Consider the following 21,502-nt stretch of genomic DNA (forward strand, 5'->3'; position numbering starts at 1 on the left):
TTGCGTTCACAAAATCTGTCCACAGACAGACATATAAACACCTGGCAAAGTACTGAAAATGACAGACTCACAGACTCACAAGGTGAAATGTGAAACAATGTCAGCCAACGCTGTTGCGGCGGATAACAATGCTGTCACAGCAGGTAAAACGTTCAAAGACTTGGTATTTGACCATTTCGTAGGCCTACGTTGTAGATACAGTCCATCTGTGTGGGAATGCCCACAAAATGTTACTACGGCTGGCATGCGAGACTAGACGGTGGGGGAAACCCACCCATATATCTCACCAAAAGGACGGTGCTGCGGCTCCGCTCTACACTACAGGATTGGGGATTCTAGAGCAGGTACATAGACGTCTGTTCAGATGTGTGTTTACTGCAGTGGTTGGATCCCCGGTCCCGTCTGCCTGGGCTGGGCTAGCAGCTAAATGCACCACTTGAATATATCCGAGTCTCTGCTCACTGACTGTAATTGCATTAGTTATGTAACAGCACTAGCTTATTGAACATGCTGTCAGGAATCAGTGCAAATTAATATACTGCAATGAGTCACCAAAGTGATGCAGTGTACATATTGCTGTGTAGTCCCTGACAAATGTGTGTTAGTGTTGCCTCTTTGCTCTCTGACTGACCCACCATGTTTATGTTCTTCAGGAGACTCCCAGGCCGGCCTGGCCCCATGTTTCACTGGCTAATGGTTCTGCTGGCTTCTTTTCCCACTGGCCTGGCTGGGAAATGACACATTTTAAAGCAGTAGAATTATACCTACATTCAATGGATTGCAAGTGTTTGGCACAGCAGGAAACTAGTTTTGTTGTCTGGCAGCCTCTGTGGCTGGTACAGGTGGTACACCAGGCACTTTCACTATTTACCAGCCAACTTAATTTTTCGAATAGAACAAGTCCACCAGATGATAGTTTGTTATCGACCAAAGTAGCTGGTATAGTCGACTAAATAACCAAGAATTCACCAACATGGTATTAAAGGAACACTCTGCTGATTTTCAACCAGCTTTGTATGATTACAAAATCAGTAGTATATCAGAAAACAGTTTTGCAGGCATTCATTTAGTTTGACAGTTATTGAGAGTTGATTTGAGTTAAGTTGTGGACCAGTGGGGGCGTCCTTGTAGTGTAGCGGTAGATTCCCTGCCTACCAACACGAGGGTCGCAGGTTCGAGCCCCTGTGTTACCTCCAGCTTGGTCGGGCGTCCATACAGGCAGGATTGGCTGTGTCTGCAGGTGGGAAGCCAGATTAGGAGTACCGTAGGTATACTAGCACTTCGTCTGGTTGGTCAGGGCACCTGGGAGGAAACTGGTGGGAATAGCCTGATCCTCCCACGTGCCACATCCTGCCGGTGAAGCTCCCCGCTGTCAGATGAAAAGAAGCGGCTGGCAACTGCGCATGTGTCGGAGGAAGCATGGTGCTAGTCTACGGCTCTCCCCAGATCGGCAGAGGGCGTGCAGCGACCGGGGCAGCAGGGAGAAAATGTGGGGGGGAAAGAAGTTGTGAACCAGTGATGTCATTTGTGCATAAATGACATCACTGGTCGACAACAACTTAAATCAACTCAACTCTCAATTAGGGATGCAGCGGTATACTGTTTGAAGGTATACCACGGTTTGAAAAAGTCACGGTATCAAAACCACTAAGATTTGCCGTCATACCTTCCCCACGGTATCAGCTGTTTCCCCAAAACAAAGTGCCCAGGTTGCTTGTAGAGTGCAGCTTACGTGGCCCCTCCCCCTGGCTGCATGCCTACCTAGACTAGAGCACAGTAGAGCGGAGCTGTCCCTGACTGTATTTACAACCGTGTGTGTGATAATGGCTGAAGCAGGAGAACGCAAGGACCCCCCTGAACTTTCCCCCATTTAAAAAGACAACGTCGGCTGTATGGGAATATATATTGTAAAAACACAGATGGTCCGCACATAAATGTCCGCAATACCGCGATACCATGAAACCGTGGTATTTTTGTCCAAGGTTATCATACCGTCAAAAACTCATACCGCTGCATCCCTACTCTCAATAACTGTCAAACTAAATGAATGCCTGCAGGAATTAACAATACTAGTACTCTTATCGATACTGCTTAGCGATCCGGTAGTTTAACGGTACTATTATCGGTACTTTTTGTTATTTTTAAGACAAACAAATGGGACTGGTTGTTGTCGGTTCTTTTCATTATTTTTAAAAGGAGAAAGGGGGAAATGAGACAAATTAAGATCAGAAATTGCTTTATTTTCTCACACGAGTAGCAAACTGCAACAGCACTGTTTTTTTTTCTTTTAACAAAACACTTAAGACTATGTTTGCCATGGTGAAGGGGTTTGTGCTTGGACCAGCAGTAGAGGGAGGAGGGGTGGGAGTGGGACTGGGCTGGTTCATTGTAGCTGCAGGCTCAGCTTTAACAAAAAATGCAAAATCTTAATGCGTGCATTTTTATTATCCACTTAAATATCCTAAATTCTCCTACCACCACTGTGCCAATACCAACATTCAGCTCGAGAAAGCATAATAAAAATAAAGCAAGACAGTATCTGTCTGCTGCACTTCCCCCCAAATCACTAAATATCCCCCCTGCTCTAGAAGTAAAATTTCTGAACGACAACTGAGATGATCGCCGTCACCTGACGATCAGACTGTATTTATGATGATTAACACACCCCTACAGCTGGGAAATGTTGGCATCATTGACAGGAGATGATGGAGGGTGAGCTAGGAAGGATTTATTGCATTATACTTTTTAGAAAGTGTCGCTCAGCACATGGTCGCAGACGAAAAAGAAAGTGTCGCTCATGGTGTTGCATTTATACTTCAGTGAACGTTTGCCTCGGTTCAATGGTCACGTGACACTCGAACGATCTAAGTGCAGACAACGCCTCTTCCTCCTACATCCCTGCCCTGTAAAAACCTACATCTCTGCCTTCTATTCCACTGTAAAAAACCTACATCTCTGCCTTCTATTCCACTGTAAAAACCTACATGCTTGCCTTCTATTCCACTGTAAAAACCCACATCACTGCCTTCTAGTTCACTGTAAAAACTACATGCCTTCTATTTCACTGTAAAAACCTACATCCCTGCCTTCTATTTCACTGTAAAAACCTACATCCCTGCCTTCTATTCCACTGTAAAAACCTACATCCCTGCCCTCTATTTCACTGTAAAAACTTACATCCCTGCCTTCTATTCCACTGTAAAAACCTACATCCCTGCCTTCTATTCCACTGTAAAAACCTACATCCCTGCCTTCTATTCCACTGTAAAAACATACATCCCTGCCTTCTATTCCACTGTAAAAACCTACATCCCTGCCTTCTATTCCACTGTAAAAACTTACATCCCTGCCTTCTATTCCACTGTAAAAACCTACATCCCTGCCTTCTATTCCACTGTAAAAACCTACATCCCTGCCTTCTATTCCACTGTAAAAACATACATCCCTGCCTTCTATTCCACTGTAAAAACCTACATCCCTGCCTTAAAAAAAAAAAAAAAAAAAAAAAAAAAAAAAAACGTAACGGACAAGCCCGTCTTTTATTGTCACACGAACACCACAATACATGCATGCGGTCACAACACACTCATGCTGACGGTGGGCGGTGAAAAGTGTCCTCTGCATTTAACCCATCCAGGCATGTCCTTTCCTCCGGGGGGCAGGCCAGGAGCAGTGGTCGCTTTCTCGTGCACCGCCCGGGGACCAACTTCGGATGTTGTCGTCACTGGTCGGATGATGATGACGATCTGATCTTCTGCATGTTTTTGGTGGGGGGGTTATATACGGAGGAACCCCCTGGGGGGTACGCGGAGAACATGCAAACTCCACACAGAGAGAAAGGCCCTTACGACGAGATAACCCACCTGGGCAGTAGGCACTGAAGATATGGGGGGGAACACAACCACAGCGCTCACAGTGTCCCAGGCGAGAATCGAACTCAGGACCTTCTAACTGTGAGGCGACAGCGCTACCGTACCTACACTTCTACTACACTGTAAAAACCTACATCCCTGCTTTCTATTCCACTGTAAAAACTTACATCCATGCCTTCTATTCCACTGTAAAAACCTACATTTCCATGTAAAAACCGACATCCCTGCCTTGTATTTGACTGTAAAAACCTACATTTCCATGTAAAAACCGACATCCCTGCCTTGTATTTGACTGTAAAAACCTACATTTCCATGTAAAAACCGACATCCATGCCTTGTATTTGACTGTAAAAACCTACATTTCCATGTAAAAACCGACATCCATGCCTTGTATTTGACTGTAAAAACCTACATTTCCATGTAAAAACCGACATCCCTGCCTTCAATTCCACTGTAAAAATGACACCCGTACAAATGTTTTGTAAGTAACTGTTTCTCTTCCCCTCCTCTCTCTCTCTCTCCCCAGTGGTTATCCATGGGATTTGGTTCTACGATAAGGAAGACTGTCAGCGCATTGCCCAGAGGATGAAGATGTGAGCGCTTATAAAAACAATAATAGTAAACTTGATTTATATAGCACTTTAAGAAAATAGTCTAAAATCAGATATATATAGTGAGTGGTGAATTATGGTATCCATCAATCAGCCAGTGTGGCTGAGAAAGTTTGTTTCGTGCCCTAATAGATGGAGGCTAAATACTCATGTATTTTCATAGTCTGCATTGCGGGTTTACAGATCACATTTAACTTTGGTCAACAAATGACAAGAGCACTAGTATGTTTTAATGAGCTTGGCTGCTATGGTGAGAGAACAGGTAAACTTTGCTTACCTTGCTATAAGGATATAAGGATAATTCTGCTCTGGAAAGCCCAATCTGACTGTTGCCACAAATCACACACTTCTGAAAGGGCTCAGTCTACTGATTTATTTACGGTAGTGTGTGTCTCAGAGTATCGGCGGGGTCTTGAAAAGTATTAAAAGTTGATCAATCAATTTAGGGAAAATTAAGACCCTTAACAAGTATTAAAAAGTCTTAATTGCCCTTTGAGATAAAATTTGTAGCTGTTTTTTTTCTGTTTTATTTTCTTTAAAAAAATGTCAGAACACTATACAAACAAGGCAAACGAACACGCTTAGACACAGGGAAAAACAAAAAACATCAACATTCAATGTTTCAACGTGATTACCAGCCGTATACGGTACTTATGTGCTTGTGAGAGATATTGTGCCTGGGGTCCCACACAAGGGGACCATGAGAAGCCAGTCAGGCAAGTCACACGTCACCCCTAATCTCCTCAAGGTAGGGTAGAAATGGGTCCCAAATGGTTGAAAACTTTATAAGTGAACTGGTCCTCAGGAACCGGAGTCTCTTCATCTGTATAACAGAGGTCATGTCTGTCAGCCACAGTTGGAAAGAAGGTGAAGAGGACTTCCATTCCTTCAGAATTAGTTTTTTGGCAACAGTTGTCCCCTGTGTCAGAGACTGTTGCACAGCTGTGGGGAAGTTCAAAGAGGACTCCGAGCAGTCAAAGATGGCGAGTTCTGCCTCTGGCTGAAGGGTTATTTTGTAGTACCAGTCAAATATTTTGGTTAGTGAAGGGCATTGTGCTGATGGGGTTAAATGAGTATATGATATCGTCCCATATCGATCGCAGACCCCTAATTGAATTGAGATTGTATTGTGGCAGACTTTGTGATATCGTATCGTTGTCCAAATAATAATATTGTATCGTGATGAAACTTGTGATTTACACGCCTATCGTTGATGTGACGAAAGTGGCGTTGAGGTCTTGAAAAAGTCTTAAAAAGGTCTTATACCCGTGTGTGTGTGTGTGTGTGTGTGTGTGTGTGTGTGTGTGTGTGTGTGTGTGTGTGTGTGTGTGTACACGTGTGTGTGTGTACGTGTACATGTGTGTAGTCTGACCCAGCAGGAGCAGACTCTGGCTCAGTCCCAGGGTGGATGGCTATCTCCAGGAGGAAGAAGAGTAGGAGCTGGAGGTGGTCAAGGGAAGGCAGTAGACATCCTCCAGATGCTGACCAAAGCACGCAGCGAGTACGACAAGGTAGGGACTCCCTGAAGAGCCTGCAGCAGGGTGGGAATTACATGGAGGCCATGGCCTCCGTTGCCCCTCCCTCTGGCCGTGATGCCCTGAGATCCCTAAGGCCACCTTGGCAGTGCCCTGCTACCAGCCTGCTACTGTCAGTTGCTTTAAAAGTGTCAGTGGTCTCAGTATAATGTAGCCTGCCATATGCAAAGGATGTGTAATTGAATCATTTTAACACACATTTCAAAAAAATCGCTCTTCATAATGTCAATAGAGCAATGGCCTTTGTGCCCTAAAAAAATTGCGATGCTGAAGGCTAGATTGCCTTGCCCGTAAAATTATGAAATTCCCACTCTGCCCTGCAGGCTAAGGAAAATACCAGAGTTGCAAGTGGGGCACGCGCAAATACCACCGTGACGTAATGATGTACCAAATCGGCCATTCATTTGAGGGCAGAAAAAAAGCAGGTTTGAACCCATAGAGGGCACTTATGCTGCTGAAATGACAGGGGTTTGTAAAATTGTAACAGATTGGTCTCAAATGTGGAGATTTTGACCAGAATCCTTCACATACCACCCCAAAAGCCATATATATTGGTTAAAAGCTGAAAAAAGTGTTTTGGCAGTAAGTTACACTTTAAAATAGATTACTTTAAGGGATTAGTTTGTTTTGTTTTATTTTCTAAATTCATATGAGGTGTGCATTTGCCATAAATGGATAAAAATTTTTTTGCAACAATTTGTGCACGTGCAGTGCACCTGCCCACACACTACAAGAGAATGGTAATTTCGGAGATGGAGACACACACAGGAATGTGTTTTTGACATGGAAATATAAAGAACATTTTACTTACAAACAAGACATTGATATTTCACACAACCATTTCTCTTGAAGCCCTGTGTGCTCTCTCTTTATGCTCTCTCTCATTTGAAAATGACCTCTGCTCTTGCGCCCCTGGACCTGTGCCCGGCTGGCCCATTCAGCAATCCCTCCATGTAAGCAATTGTTAACTACATTCAGAGTGATCCAGACAAATTGGCTCAGCAAGACGATTTTGAAGTATTCCAAAAGTAATCCAAAGTATTTCGAATACAAGTAATTTAATAATGTAATATAATAATGAGTAGATTCTAATGGAATACGTTACAAACTACATTTTAGAGCATGTATTCAGTAATCTGTAGTGGAATATTAGTAGTGGAATTGTTTTCATCTGCAAACACGTTGACATTCCGAAAGAGCCCAGCACAGAAATCTATCTGTCAATAATTCTGTCCGTTCTGATGGATCAGTGTGGCTGCAGCCTAAGACTGAAAACAAGAGCGATGCAGAGTTGGTCTTACATTTGTTGGACAGGTAAGCAGGCTAAAGGGTATTGGGTATACAGATGTTACTCATCTAACTTGGCCCTCTTACTGCCACGTGACTTTTGTAAAGAACCCACTTTTACCGCTGTGGCAGTACCGCAGCAAAGTGGCCAAACTAATTGACATATAGTTTGGCATTACCTACAGCCTGAACTGCTAGACCTCTGGGTTAGCTGATAACAGACCATCACAAACTATTGATTCCATTTGTTAGTTTCTATAGCTATAGTTAGTCTGTAGGATGGTTTATAAACATTTATAACAGTGTGCATTGCAATGAGATGCAAATCTTCACACAAAAACCTGGAAGAGAAAGATTTTCAGGCATGGTTGCGTGTTGGTGACATAAATGACCACATAAAAGACCAAGAAGCCTACTGTGTGCAGTCTGTAACCAAGAAGTATACTGTGCAGTCTGTAATACAGTAAGGCATTTAAGCTACTGTATGCACTATGGGCATCATGCTAGTGATGTGTCACCACTCAGTGGCCCCCCAGTGGTAAAACACTCAAGTGATGGACTTCTTCTCACTCTGCTTGCTTTTGCTTTCACATATTGCTTTTTTGTCACCTTAAAGACGAGCTGAACCCAAAGATTATTTTATTTTATTTCAGTTCACATCCCTGGTTATTCAGTGCACCTGTTTAACCATGTATGCCAAATTATTCACAAAAATCAAATTTCTTTAGTTTTTCACACTTTTTTGCTTCAAAAGTTAATTTGTCAGGATTTCATTCATAACTGTAATCTACTGTATGCTGACATAACAAATAACTATCAAATCTCTACCCAATTTCGACCAATCATATCACAACATGACAGCTGTCAATCAATCTTCATTGCGAGAAGAAAATGATGTGCAGACAAAATGGCTGCCTACTAGGCCTAGTGCGTGTAACATGGGCAGACTTATCTAGACCATAAATGTTAGTATATTTGGCCAATAAGTGTGTAAAATACAAAATAAAACAAACAGTAATGTCTTTGTTTAATATAGAATGCAAAGACATGTTAACTGACTTGTTAAACTCGCATTCCAAGAATAACGTTACCTCGGCCCCTCGGACATTCCAAGCCAGCAGGTGGCACATTTGCCTCGGTTTTGAAACAGCAGTACGTGCGGAGGCAGCCAGTTCCTCTGTTCTCTGCGGATCCCACTCGCGTAGTGCCAGAACACGCTGAATCCCACTGGATTTGGAGGCAGAACACCCCATACAAGTGCCAGGATTGGCCAACGCGAACTCCTGTCCCCAGAACTGTCAAATCAAATCATCCACACGCTATGTCCTGCCTCACGGCCCTGTTCCAGTCAAAGCAAAGTTTATTTTCATTCGGATACATTATCACAGATGCTGAGATATCACTTCAGCTCATCTTTAATGGTATAACTCAGAGGTTTTCAAAGTGTGAGACGGGCCTCCCCAGGGGGGCTCCAAGCAGTTTCAGTGGAGGCTCAATGAATGGAAATGAAAAAATATCACATTAGTTATTAAAAGGATATCTCATAGAATAGCCTAAATGTGTGTGATTTTGTTAAAGAGATAGTTCAAAGATAGATGTAGTTTTGGGGAATTTGACAGTTTCCCCCTACTTTCCTATGGTCCGAACAAATAAATGCCTTGAGACAGACCTTTTTATGTATTTATGTAGGCTATTTTAGCTGAATTGTTGAGTGTCTGGATTAAATGACATAATCATTATCCCATAGGCGTCCAGGAATTTTAGCGAGGGGGGCTCTTTTTTCCAAACTTTGTCTAGGGGAAGGCCCACAGTCTCAGACTTTGAAAACCCCTGGTATAACCAGTTAGGGCTCAGGGTGGCAATAAAAAGGTTTTGGAAGCATTACATTCAATTCAAGATTCAAGATTCAAGATTATTTTAATTTGTCCCGAGGGAAATTTGTCTTGGACATACAGGCTGCCACATAGGTACACAGTGCCATAACAAAAACAACAAAAAAAAAAAACAATAGTGCATAGCACACCAGTGCCGACATGTGCAAATACACAACCAAAGTGCAAACATCAATAATTTACAGTACAATCAACAATACATTACCTATGACCTGAGTTTAGGAGACTGACTGATATGGGGATGAAAGAGTATTTGTATCTGTTGAGGTGTCTTGGGGAATTTGATGATACCGTGTATATATACACTTTGAGACGACGACAACAACAACAACAATTGGACGGACAAACCCCATCTTTATTAGTCACAGAAACACATCAATGCAGAGGTGCCGTGACATTTGTCTTCCGCGTTTGACCCACCGTGGCTTGTCCTTTTCCATGGTCCGGCCAGGAACGGTGTCCAGCTGCAACCAGGGGAACCAACTTCTTCCAACCGCCGCTGGTCAGACGACGATCTTCTGCATGTTTTTAGTTGAGGGTTATATATGGAGGAAACCCCAGGCGAGCACGGGGAGGACATGCAAACTGGCCCTTTCTCACGAGATAACCCACCTGGGCACTAGGCACCGAAGGCATGGGGAGACATACCACCAGTGTCAACAGCGTCCCACGCAGGAATCGAACCCAGGACCTTCTTGCTATGCCACCATGCCCCCCAACCCCCCCTCCCACACACACACACACACACACACTTTTTTTTATAACAAATGTGTTACCTGAAATTCATGACTCAATCCTTCAATAACACAGATGATCCCATTCTTAAAATGTACAGGTTTTGAGACCTTTTTGAGATATTTTTTACAACTCCATATTTGGTAATATGACAAGGATTATGCACATTTTAGGTAAAAACACAATGATCCTGTCTGATTTTGAACCTGATTTTTTTTCTGATTTTGAAAGAATTTTATGGCTCAATTCCACCACATTTTACAGCCCTGCACAGCCCGTCACCACTCGGCTCTACTTGTTTCAACTCGATGGACGTTCTGCTTCGACCGCCGTTCATCTGCCCCCACCCACCCCCGCCCACAGCTGGTCGTCATAGCGACCGCATATCTGTCCTTCGCTCATGGCCGAAGTAGGCTATAACATAACCAGTGTTGGGGGTAACTCATTACAAAAGTAACATATTACATGTAATATATTACTTTTAGCAGTAACTCAGTAATATAACTTATTACTTATAGGATTTCAGTAATATTATACCAGTTACTTTCTCAAGTAACTCAAGTTACAAATTGAGTTACATTTTATTAAATCAAAGCACATATTTAAAAAAGATAAAATCATTTCCTAATCAAACTGTGTGTTTTTATGCAAATAACCATTATATATGACAATAACAAAGGAAAAGAATAACATTTAGAATTTTGGATTGTTTACACTGACTTCAAGGCGGTTTAAATTATTTTTCTGGATGGTTCCGGGGCGGCGATGTCATTCTACTGCTGCTGTTGTTTTGGTAAAAGTAATGCAAAAGTAGTGTAATAAGTAACGAGTTACTCTACACAGACAGTAATATTGTAGAGTAACTTATTACTTTCAAATGAAAGTAACTAGTAATATGTAGTATATTACATTTTGAAAGTAACTTGCCCAACACTGAACATAACATTACAATTAAATCCATCCACAGAACTTTTAAACTGTTTATGAAATACTGGTGCCTCTAAATGACCTACAGTGTACATGGGCGAATGTGACAATCGACCAGGAGAATGGATATCACTTTGTAGTTAGTCAAACTCACAGGCATGCGCTGTGCTGTGCGGGGACGGGAGAGGCGCAACAGAGTGAAGCCTCTACCCCGCGGCCTCTCACCAGGCAAGACCGCGGCTTCACCAAACACCCGCTGCGGCCTAGCGGAGCGCTGCAGCCTCCACTCAGCTACAGAGCTCCCTGAGCGAGCAGCGGACTTTTTTCTCAGACAATCGAACACCCGCACGATTTTATTTCACCGGAGGCGAAGGCAGCAACACAAAAGACTGATGGAAATATACATAACAGAAGAGAAGGTAAGCCCACTAAACTGGTATGCAGCCGCCAGCATTGCATATGACAGTCAGTAGACAGAGTAAACATGATTCTGCCTGACCAATCAGTCGTCAACAATGTTTTCACGTCACCATATGAACCCGGGTTCACAGAATAGAACCACGACGAGGCAGGTACTAAAAGTAGCACGACTCGACCCCAATACAACCCGGGCAGGGACAGTTTAAACCGGTGGAATGAGACAATTTATCGAGTCGAGCGGAGCGGGATCGCGCTACTACCTGCGGTGGAATTGGGCCATTTGTGGAAGAAATTTGGTCCCAAGGGGAATTTCTGTACATGTCTATCCTCTTACTGACCAGTAGGAGGCACCAGATCATGTCAGAAAAGCAGTGTCCCTCCTTGTGGAAATTTGATTCTATCTTCACTCACATTGTCTTCCCCACGCCTTTCTCTATCCATCCAATTGTCTCCTCTGTCACACCCTGCATGTCCTGCCTTCCTGAGGCTCTCCTACATCTCTTTCTGTCTCCATGTCTTACGCTCCCTCTCCATCATTCTCAATGCCTTGCATTCTGCCTGTCATCCTCTCTCTCGCTGTATCTCCCTGTCATCCTCTCTCTCTCTGTCTGTATCTCCCTGTCTCTTTCTCAGGTGGGGAAGTCTAGTTCAGAGCCAAAGGAGATTGGTGGCAGTAGTGTTCTATATGGAAAACCAAACCTGATCAAACCCATACCTGTTAAACCTAACACTCAGGTAATACACGCATAACACATTCATACCTGTTAAACCTAACACTCAGGTAATACACGCACAACACATTCATACCTGTTAAACCTAACACTCAGGTAATACACGCATAACACATTCATACCTGTTAAACCTAACACTCAGGTAATACACACATAACACATTCATACCTGTTAAACCTAACACTCAGGTAATACACGCATAACACATTCATACCTGTTAAACCTAACACTCAGGTAATACACGCATAACACATTCATAGCTGTTAAACCTAACACTCAGGTAATACACACATAACACATTCATACATGTTAAACCTAACACTCAGGTAATACACGCATAACCCATTCATACCTGTTAAACCTAACACTCAGGTAATACACACATAACACATTCATACCTGTTAAACCTAACACTCAGGTAATACACGCATAACACATTCATAGCTGTTAAACCTAACACTCAGGTAATACACGCATAACACATTCATAGCTGTTAAACCTAACACTCAGGTAATACACACATAACACATTCATACCTGTTAAACCTAACACTCAGGTAATACACGCATAACACATTCATAGCTGTTAAACCTAACACTCAGGTAATACACGCATAACACATTCATAGCTGTTAAACCTAACACTCAGGTAATACACGCATAACACATTCATAGCTGTTAAACCTTCAGTAACACTCAGGTAATACACGCATAACACATTCATACCTGTTAAACCTAACACTCAGGTAATACACGCATAACACATTCATAGCTGTTAAACCTAACACTCAGGTAATACACGCATAACACATTCATACCTGTTAAACCTAACACTCAGGTAATACACGCATAACACATTCATAGCTGTTAAACCTAACACTCAGGTAATACACGCATAACACATTCATAGCTGTTAAACCTAACACTCAGGTAATACACGCGTAACACATTCATACCTGTTAAACCTAACACTCAGGTAATACACGCATAACACATTCATACCTGTTAAACCTAACACTCAGGTAATACACACATAACACATTCATAGCTGTTAAACCTAACACTCAGGTAATACACGCATAACACATTCATAGCTGTTAAACCTAACACTCAGGTAATACACGCATAACACATTCATACCTGTTAAACCTAACACTCAGGTAATACACACATAACACATTCATAGCTGTTAAACCTAACACTCAGGTAATACACGCATAACACATTCATAGCTGTTAAACCTAACACTCAGGTAATACACGCATAACACATTCATAGCTGTTAAACCCAACACTCAGGTAATACACGCATAACACATTCATAGCTGTTAAACCTAACACTCAGGTAATACACGCATAACACATTCATACCTGTTAAACCTAACACTCAGGTAATACACACATAACACATTCATACCTGTTAAACCTAACACTAAGGTAATACACGCATAACACATTCATAGCTGTTAAACCTAACACTCAGGTAATACACGCATAACCCATTCATACCTGTTAAACCTAACACTCAGGTAATACACGCATAACACATTCATAGCTGTTAAACCTAACACTCAGGTAATACACGCATAACCCATTCATACCTGTTAAACCTAACACTCAGGTAATACACGCATAACACATTCATACCTGTTAAACCTAACACTCAGGTAATACACGCATAACACATTCATACCTGTTAAACCTAACACTCAAGGTAATACACGCATAACCCATTCATACCTGTTAAACCTAACACTCAGGTAATACACGCATAACACATTCATAGCTGTTAAACCTAACACTCAGGTAATACACGCATAACACATTCATAGCTGTTAAACCTTCAGTAACACTCAGGTAATACACACATAACACATTCATACCTGTTAAACCTAACACTCAGGTAATACACGCATAACACATTCATAGCTGTTAAACCTAACACTCAGGTAATACACGCATAACACATTCATAGCTGTTAAACCTAACACTCAGGTAATACACGCGTAACACATTCATACCTGTTAAACCTAACACTCAGGTAATACACGCGTAACACATTCATACCTGTTAAACCTAACACTCAGGTAATACACACATAACACATTCATAGCTGTTAAACCTAACACTCAGGTAATACACGCATAACACATTCATAGCTGTTAAACCTAACACTCAGGTAATACACGCATAACACATTCATAGCTGTTAAACCCAACACTCAGGTAATACACGCATAACACATTCATAGCTGTTAAACCTAACACTCAGGTAATACACGCATAACACATTCATACCTGTTAAACCTAACACTCAGGTAATACACACATAACACATTCATACCTGTTAAACCTAACACTAAGGTAATACACGCATAACACATTCATAGCTGTTAAACCTAACACTCAGGTAATACACGCATAACCCATTCATACCTGTTAAACCCAACACTCAGGTAATACACGCATAACACATTCATAGCTGTTAAACCTAACACTCAGGTAATACACGCATAACCCATTCATACCTGTTAAACCTAACACTCAGGTAATACACGCATAACACATTCATAGCTGTTAAACCTAACACTAAGGTAATACACGCATAACCCATTCATACCTGTTAAACCTAACACTCAGGTAATACACGCATAACCCATTCATACCTGTTAAACCTAACACTAAGGTAATACACGCATAACCCATTCATACCTGTTAAACCTAACACTCAGGTAATACACGCATAACACATTCATACCTGTTAAACCTAACACTCAGGTAATACACGCATAACACATTCATAGCTGTTAAACCTAACACTCAGGTAATACACGCATAACCCATTCATACCTGTTAAACCTAACACTCAGGTAATACACGCATAACACATTCATACCTGTTAAACCTAACACTCAGGTAATACACGCATAACACATTCATACCTGTTAAACCTAACACTCAAGGTAATACACGCATAACCCATTCATACCTGTTAAACCTAACACTCAGGTAATACACGCATAACACATTCATACCTGTTAAACCTAACACTCAGGTAATACACGCGTAACACATTCATACCTGTTAAACCTAACACTCAGGTAATACACGCATAACACATTCATAGCTGTTAAACCTAACACTCAGGTAATACACGCATAACCCATTCATACCTGTTAAACCTAACACTCAGGTAAAACACGCATCACGCATTCAATTTCATGTATCTTTTTCCTCTAAAAAAATACAAAATCACATGGTGTTGAAGTAAGCGCTACAAGTTTAGGAACAGTCATCTGAGGTCGGCCCCTTCTCCCCCGCCCCCCTCCCCATATGCAAAGACTAACAGTAACTCCTCATTGGTCTATCCTCTCATGCTACAAATGGACATTGTGCTAAATGGACACACCTGTCACGTATAGAAGCGGCTGCACCACTTTAAAAAAATCAATGAAACACCTTGAATCTTGCATGAAACATGTCAGCGCTTGCTGCACTCAGTTACTGCAATATCCTACAGTATATTGACTGGACTTTCTTTCTTTCCTATCATTCTCTTCCCTTTATTCCTTCTCATATCCACTCACACATCTGCACATCAGTGTTTACTCTAGGTTTGCTGCTTTGGGGGGGATGGGGCGGGGCGGGGGATTGGGGGGCCTGTATGCTCTGCCCTTCGTGGAGCACAGAGAGGAGAGAAACTAGCATGACAGCAAAATGCAGTGGCCACTGAGCTGAAATGAAACAGGTGCACATCAATTATAGCCTGGGTCCACCTTGATTTGGCTGCTCTTGATGGAAATGAGTGTACGAGTTGACAATTCATTCTGAATATCAGGCTACATAAATTAGGCAAATAAAATAAACATATTTTGATTATTTTGGGGGGTTGGTGGGCCACCCCCTCAAGACAATGGTAGGGGAAATACTGCACATACACACACACACACTCTGACCCGCACACTCATAAAACACAAATTTATATTTTTTTGTTGCTGTCTCTTGCCCTGTAAAGACTTTTATTTATACAGGGGGAGTCTCACTGAGAGCAATGCTCTCTTTTTCAGGAGCGCCCTGTTCACATTCACACACATTCACACCTGGAAGCTGACCAGTACAACCACTGTCTGATCTGCTGGCCACTGAGCAGCTCCACAGGAGCGGTTGGGGTTAAGGGCATTGCTCAAGGGCACCTCAGTGGTGGTAATGAGGGAGGTACAAGTGCGGCTTTTTCACTTTCCCTTCCCGGATTTATCCTGCCGGTCCTGGGATTGAACCGACGACCTTCCGGTCACAAGCTCGCTTCTCTAACCTTTAGGCTACCACTGCCCTCATTGCAGTTAGCCTGTTAAAAATGCCTTCTAAATAAATGTGTCTTGGCTTGACTTGACCTCTTCCCTCTTTCTCCTCATCCAGGACAGTGAATGTGGTGAGCCCAGGTCTCTCTCTTTAGCCACTCTGTTTGGATCTCAACATCAACATGACCATGCCTCCAAACCTGAACCCATCTCCCCTTTGGCCACCTCTGTGACGGGGTCAGTAGTTACCAACAGCAACACAAGGAGCTTTGCTCGCCCAAGTGTGGCCCGCACTCTGACGTACGATGACCCTGCGGGGCCTGGGAGCAGTGCCGGCCCCAAGGGAGGGAAGAGCCCCGTCGCTGGGGGGTCAGACTCTGGCGTCAGAGCTGTATTTGGGGGTCAAATGATTGAAGCAGGGACAGGGGGTACCATGGGTGTCAGGGGCCCCATTCTTGGGGCTCCAGGAATCGGGCTCCCCGGGTCGGGATTGTGTGTTGTTGCAGGCATGCCAGCGAGTCCCACTACCATCCACCAGCACCAGCAGAACCAGCCCCAGCACTGCGCAGCCATCGAGGAGCTCATTCAGGGACAGAGAGGGGTCGGTGGGGTGCTTCAGACCGTATCCGAGTCCCCCGAGAACAGGCTGTGTGAGAACGGGCTGCCCCTGGAGCACCACCACCACAACCATCTTCACCACCATCTTCACCAACAGCACCACCATCTTCACCAACAGCACCACCATCTCCGTCAACAGCAACAACTTCAAACTGACCCAATCCAGAGGCTTTTCCAGACCCAGCCACCTCTTCCTCCCTCCTCTTCTTCCACTGCTCCTTGTTGCTCCAACCTCCCTCCCCTACAGCAGGCCCCACCTCTCTCCTCTGCCCAGCCCTTATTGGTGGATTGTGTGGCTTATTCCCACGCCCAGCACGGCCAACCATTGTTTCCCACATCGCATCTCTTCAGCACATCTAAGCCCCACCCGGTGCCCCACCACAACAGCCAAACAGCCTCGGCTGCACAGGGAACAGGTGGGACATCTTTCAGTTTATGTAAAAAGGTAAAAAGGGCATGAGTATGTCTGAGGAAGGGCTTTTTCCCTGAACCATGACACGCTTTGTGGGAACAATAAATTGTGGGAGCAGCATTTGCCAGTGTGCAGACTCTATTTTTGTTGCCACATCTTTCAGTTTATACTTAAAAAAATAAGCACTGTACATATATGAGGTTTTCACATGACAGCAGTAATACGCTATGAATAAATCTGAGGGACCCCCAGTTCTTTCCTTGAAACTGACTGACCAAATGTACCACATATGCTGTCCCATCAATAATATACATGGTAAATAAATAAGGAAGTAATGAGAAAGCTATGATGACATTTCAAACATCAACATTTTTCTAATGATATTTCCCCCACTGTAGCAGGCCCTGTGGCCCAGCAGGTGCCAGGTTTGATGCCATCTCAGGTGACCAGTGGCCATGGTCTACAGCCTTTACAAGGTATGTCTCCAGTTAACTGGAACACAGTGAATATCTTGTCACACAAACTAGTTAGCGTTTGCATAAATTTAATAAACAATGAGATTAGATACACAGCTTGGATTCATTTCCAACAGAGATGATGTCTTTGCCTATCTATGCCTATCTATTAATCTATCCAATATATCAGTCAATCTCTAGTCTGTCAAAATAAAGTCAATCAACCAATTATTGAGTCAATTCACAGGTATATGTATTATGTATATATCTATCAGGCAATCTGTTTTTCTATCTAAACTCTAAATGTCTCCTCGAGTATGCCTGTTTGTCTAAACAATTTAAATAAAGCCAATTACAATACCCGGTCACTCTTGCTCTCATGTCAGGTCTGGCCCCCCAGATGCCAGGTGTGGTGTCACCTCACGAGCTCCTTCAAAAGCTGCAGCTGGTCCAGCAGGAGCAGAGGCTGACTTCCCATCATCCCTCCCCACTCTGTCCAGGACTGGCCCCTCGATTTCCAGGCGCAGCCTCAACTCAAGGCCCGCGCCCAAACCAGTCCACAGCAACTACAGCCCATAATGCTGCACTGCCGTTTCAGGTAAATACTGGTTTGACTGTTAGCTTTTTTCTTTTACTTGTTTCTTATTGGTGTTAGTATTTAGATTGCTGGATCTGTCGGGATCTCACCTAGAAATGTGAATGTCACTCAAAGTCACATACCAGTAAGTTTCCTAATAAATGCAGCTACACAGATAACACATCCATGAGAAAGGTGGGAAGACTCTGTACTCTAATTATTTATTCAATAAATCCATATATATGCATATTTATTGCAAGATTATTATTACTATTTAATATTAATATTACTTCTTTTTTTTCATAAAGGGGAAGAAACCTTGTGAGTGCCATAGAGTCCCTTAGAACCCTCTTCCGGGTTCTGCATGGGACCTAAGGGAGTGAATCCAGACGCTTCATAAAATTCTTATAGAAAGAGTTTTACTTGGACAAACCAAGCGATTCAGCAAAATCGAACAAAACAAACAAATTCAACAAAACGAGAGATACAACCCACTAACCCCCCCCCCAATGTTCTATGGTCACTCGCGATTCATCTCATAACTGATTCGCTTGGTTTGTCCAAGTTACAGTGAACCGTTTTTACAGTATAAGGATTTGATGAAGTGTCAATGGAAAAATGAATGGGGAATTCACTTCCTTGGGTCCCATGCGGAACTCAGAAGAGCACGTGACAGGCACTCTATAGACACAATAGCACTGACTGTCCCTCCCTCTCCAGGTCATTTCCCCTCAGCGTATACCAGCCACTGTGGCTCCCAACCTGCTCCTCTCTCCCAGTGTCTTCTCTCTGGCCATGTCCTCTGGTGGGGCGTCAGTTGGCCCCCAGAACAGCTGCCCTGTTCCCACCACCATGTCCAGACCCCCACTACAGGAAGAGCTCAGGGTTCTGTCCAGAAGCCAGCTCCAAGCCACACTGCTGCACATGATTCAGGTTAGAATTACCTGCTGTCGCAGTCATGATCAGTATTGGACTGAAGACTAAACATGAGTTTCACATACTGTATATTTTGATGCATTCTGTTTTCTTTACATTTGGAGTCGTTGTAAACAGTAAATACACGTATTGTCAGTTGCAATTGGTTAACATACAGGAGGTCCAAAACGTTATTTTCCATCTTCAAGCCACATGTTTTGACAACACAGGTGACTATAACAAACATTTTGGTGGGCAAATAAAACTCTTCAGTTGCTAATTGTATCATTTACATGATGTGTGATGATGCATGCTCCTGTGTTTCAGACTGACAGCTCATTCCTGGACACCATCTATGAAGCCTATGTCAGCCGCCATGCTAAAGACACCAGCAGCAAGTACTGAAGAACCTTCACACCTTCCTATCTGTACATACAGCCTATCCAGAACCCTATTTGGATAGTTATACCACTGAAATCAGTGAGGCCAACTCTCACCCATACTACCTATGCACCACTTCCTCCTCCTAAACGCACACACAAACACGCATATCTCTTCTACACTGCTGCATTCAACTCATTATTCTACAAGGAAAAGGCATGTATCACATCAGTCATATCAGAAATGCAGAGCTTTTCGCATTCTACCTGGTGACTCCTGGGTGGAGTCACCCAACCCTCTAGTTGAGACCCACTGATTTTGGCACCCGTCTGATATAACCCACTAGTGTTTACCATACCTGATATATATATATATATATATATATATATATATATATATATATATACAGTATATATATATATATAAATGTGTGTGTGTGTGCACACGCATATTTATATATGTATTTATTTATGTATGTATATATATATATGTATGTATGTATATATAGATATATATATAGATATGTGAAAATAGACAACCTAGTTCAGTCCCAGACAGTGAAGGAGGTAACAAAATGTATATTGCAACCTCAGTTATCCTAAGGTGCTTGAATTACATACAGTAGTAACCTGTGCAAAACACATTTGTTTTGTTCACAAAGTGTAGCTGAAATTGTCCCTTTGTAAATGTGTTTCTTCACTCCATCAGACATCAAACACCCGCCAGCCCTATGGGCTATCAAAATTAGTCTTCCTAATCTAACAACTAAGGAGTTGAAGGACATGCTCAAATAGAGTTGAAACTGACTTGACTTGTAATGTAAAATGGAAAACCTTTTTCTTTCTTTTTTTGCATGGATGTTGATGGAATATGTTGGATGTCATAGTTTCAAATCTTTTACATTGAGTTCTTAATTTACTTGCTGAAGAAATAAGGTTAAGATTTTTTTTTTTGCCATGGTAAATCTTGGGATATTTTATGATCTGAATACTTTTAAAGCTATAATTAGCATCAATGTGGCACATTGTCTTTTTTTGTTTTTATTCCTCAACAGGCACTTGCCACAGTGTGGTGTAAAATGTTTCTGCATTGGTATTTTAGTTAACTGACATGAACAATTAACTATTTGTTAATTGTTCTTTAAATGAAGTACCAATATCAGTATTTTTCTTCACAGCACTTGGTAACTTAATTGACAAAAGTGCTTTGTTTTTATTTTTTGTCTTTTTGTTATAATTATTAAGAATTCAAAATATGGTATCCATTCAACTTGAAGCAACAAGGAACCTACAACAGGAGATTGTCAACCTGCCCTACCTCACAGAGAGCTAGTTTGGGGGTGTACAGTACCTGTGTTTTTATTTCATGGCAGATTGCTGTGTGATTGGACAGTTTTAAAGGTTAGATTAGGTAATCCAGTCAGAATTTTAGTTGCAGTTCACCTTCAACCCAGGCAGGGTTTTTTAGTAATACTGTACCTTTGACAGAACAACATAATGACATGTCAGTATCCAGATGGTTTGCACAAGATCTGTTTTTCAGCTAGAACCATTTTTTCCACATAGTTTAATGATTTGCATTCATGCCAGCACAGTTCCTAAACATTCTCGCAGGTAAGACTAGCCAGGCACATATGAATCACCATCAGCTCTTAAAATAGGTGCTCACTGTAAGTGATGATGACCTGTCAGGTTACACGAGAATGTTTATTGGTGGTTAAACTTGGTTGTTTTTGGATTGCCTGGTTAAAGAGGGTATAAATAAGATAAAATCGAGAAGGTTTACAGATAAAAGTGATTGAAGCACAGCCCTGACTCAAGTTTACTATAGAAACAAATA

The 21,502-nt window shown here is 42.4% G+C and overlaps 1 protein-coding gene across 1 annotated transcript; it reads left to right on the forward strand.

Annotated features, from left to right (window-relative positions):
* Window positions 1-97: 97 nt before the first annotated feature.
* On the forward strand, window positions 98-19,898 carry LOC310799660 (mRNA-decapping enzyme 1B-like; the record flags this gene model as incomplete). Its single annotated transcript, XM_083662253.1, has 9 exons — window positions 98-143; window positions 4,399-4,465; window positions 5,850-5,994; window positions 11,913-12,014; window positions 16,424-17,339; window positions 17,734-17,811; window positions 18,177-18,388; window positions 19,088-19,300; window positions 19,610-19,898. The coding sequence occupies 9 exons, from the start codon at window positions 98-100 to the stop codon at window positions 19,685-19,687; spliced, it is 1,857 nt and encodes a 618-aa protein (XP_083518379.1). The 3' UTR covers window positions 19,688-19,898.
* Window positions 19,899-21,502: the final 1,604 nt, after the last annotated feature.

This window comes from Poromitra crassiceps (assembly GCF_964638095.1).
Source record: "Poromitra crassiceps genome assembly, chromosome: 2".
Taxonomy (NCBI): domain Eukaryota; kingdom Metazoa; phylum Chordata; class Actinopteri; order Beryciformes; family Melamphaidae; genus Poromitra; species Poromitra crassiceps.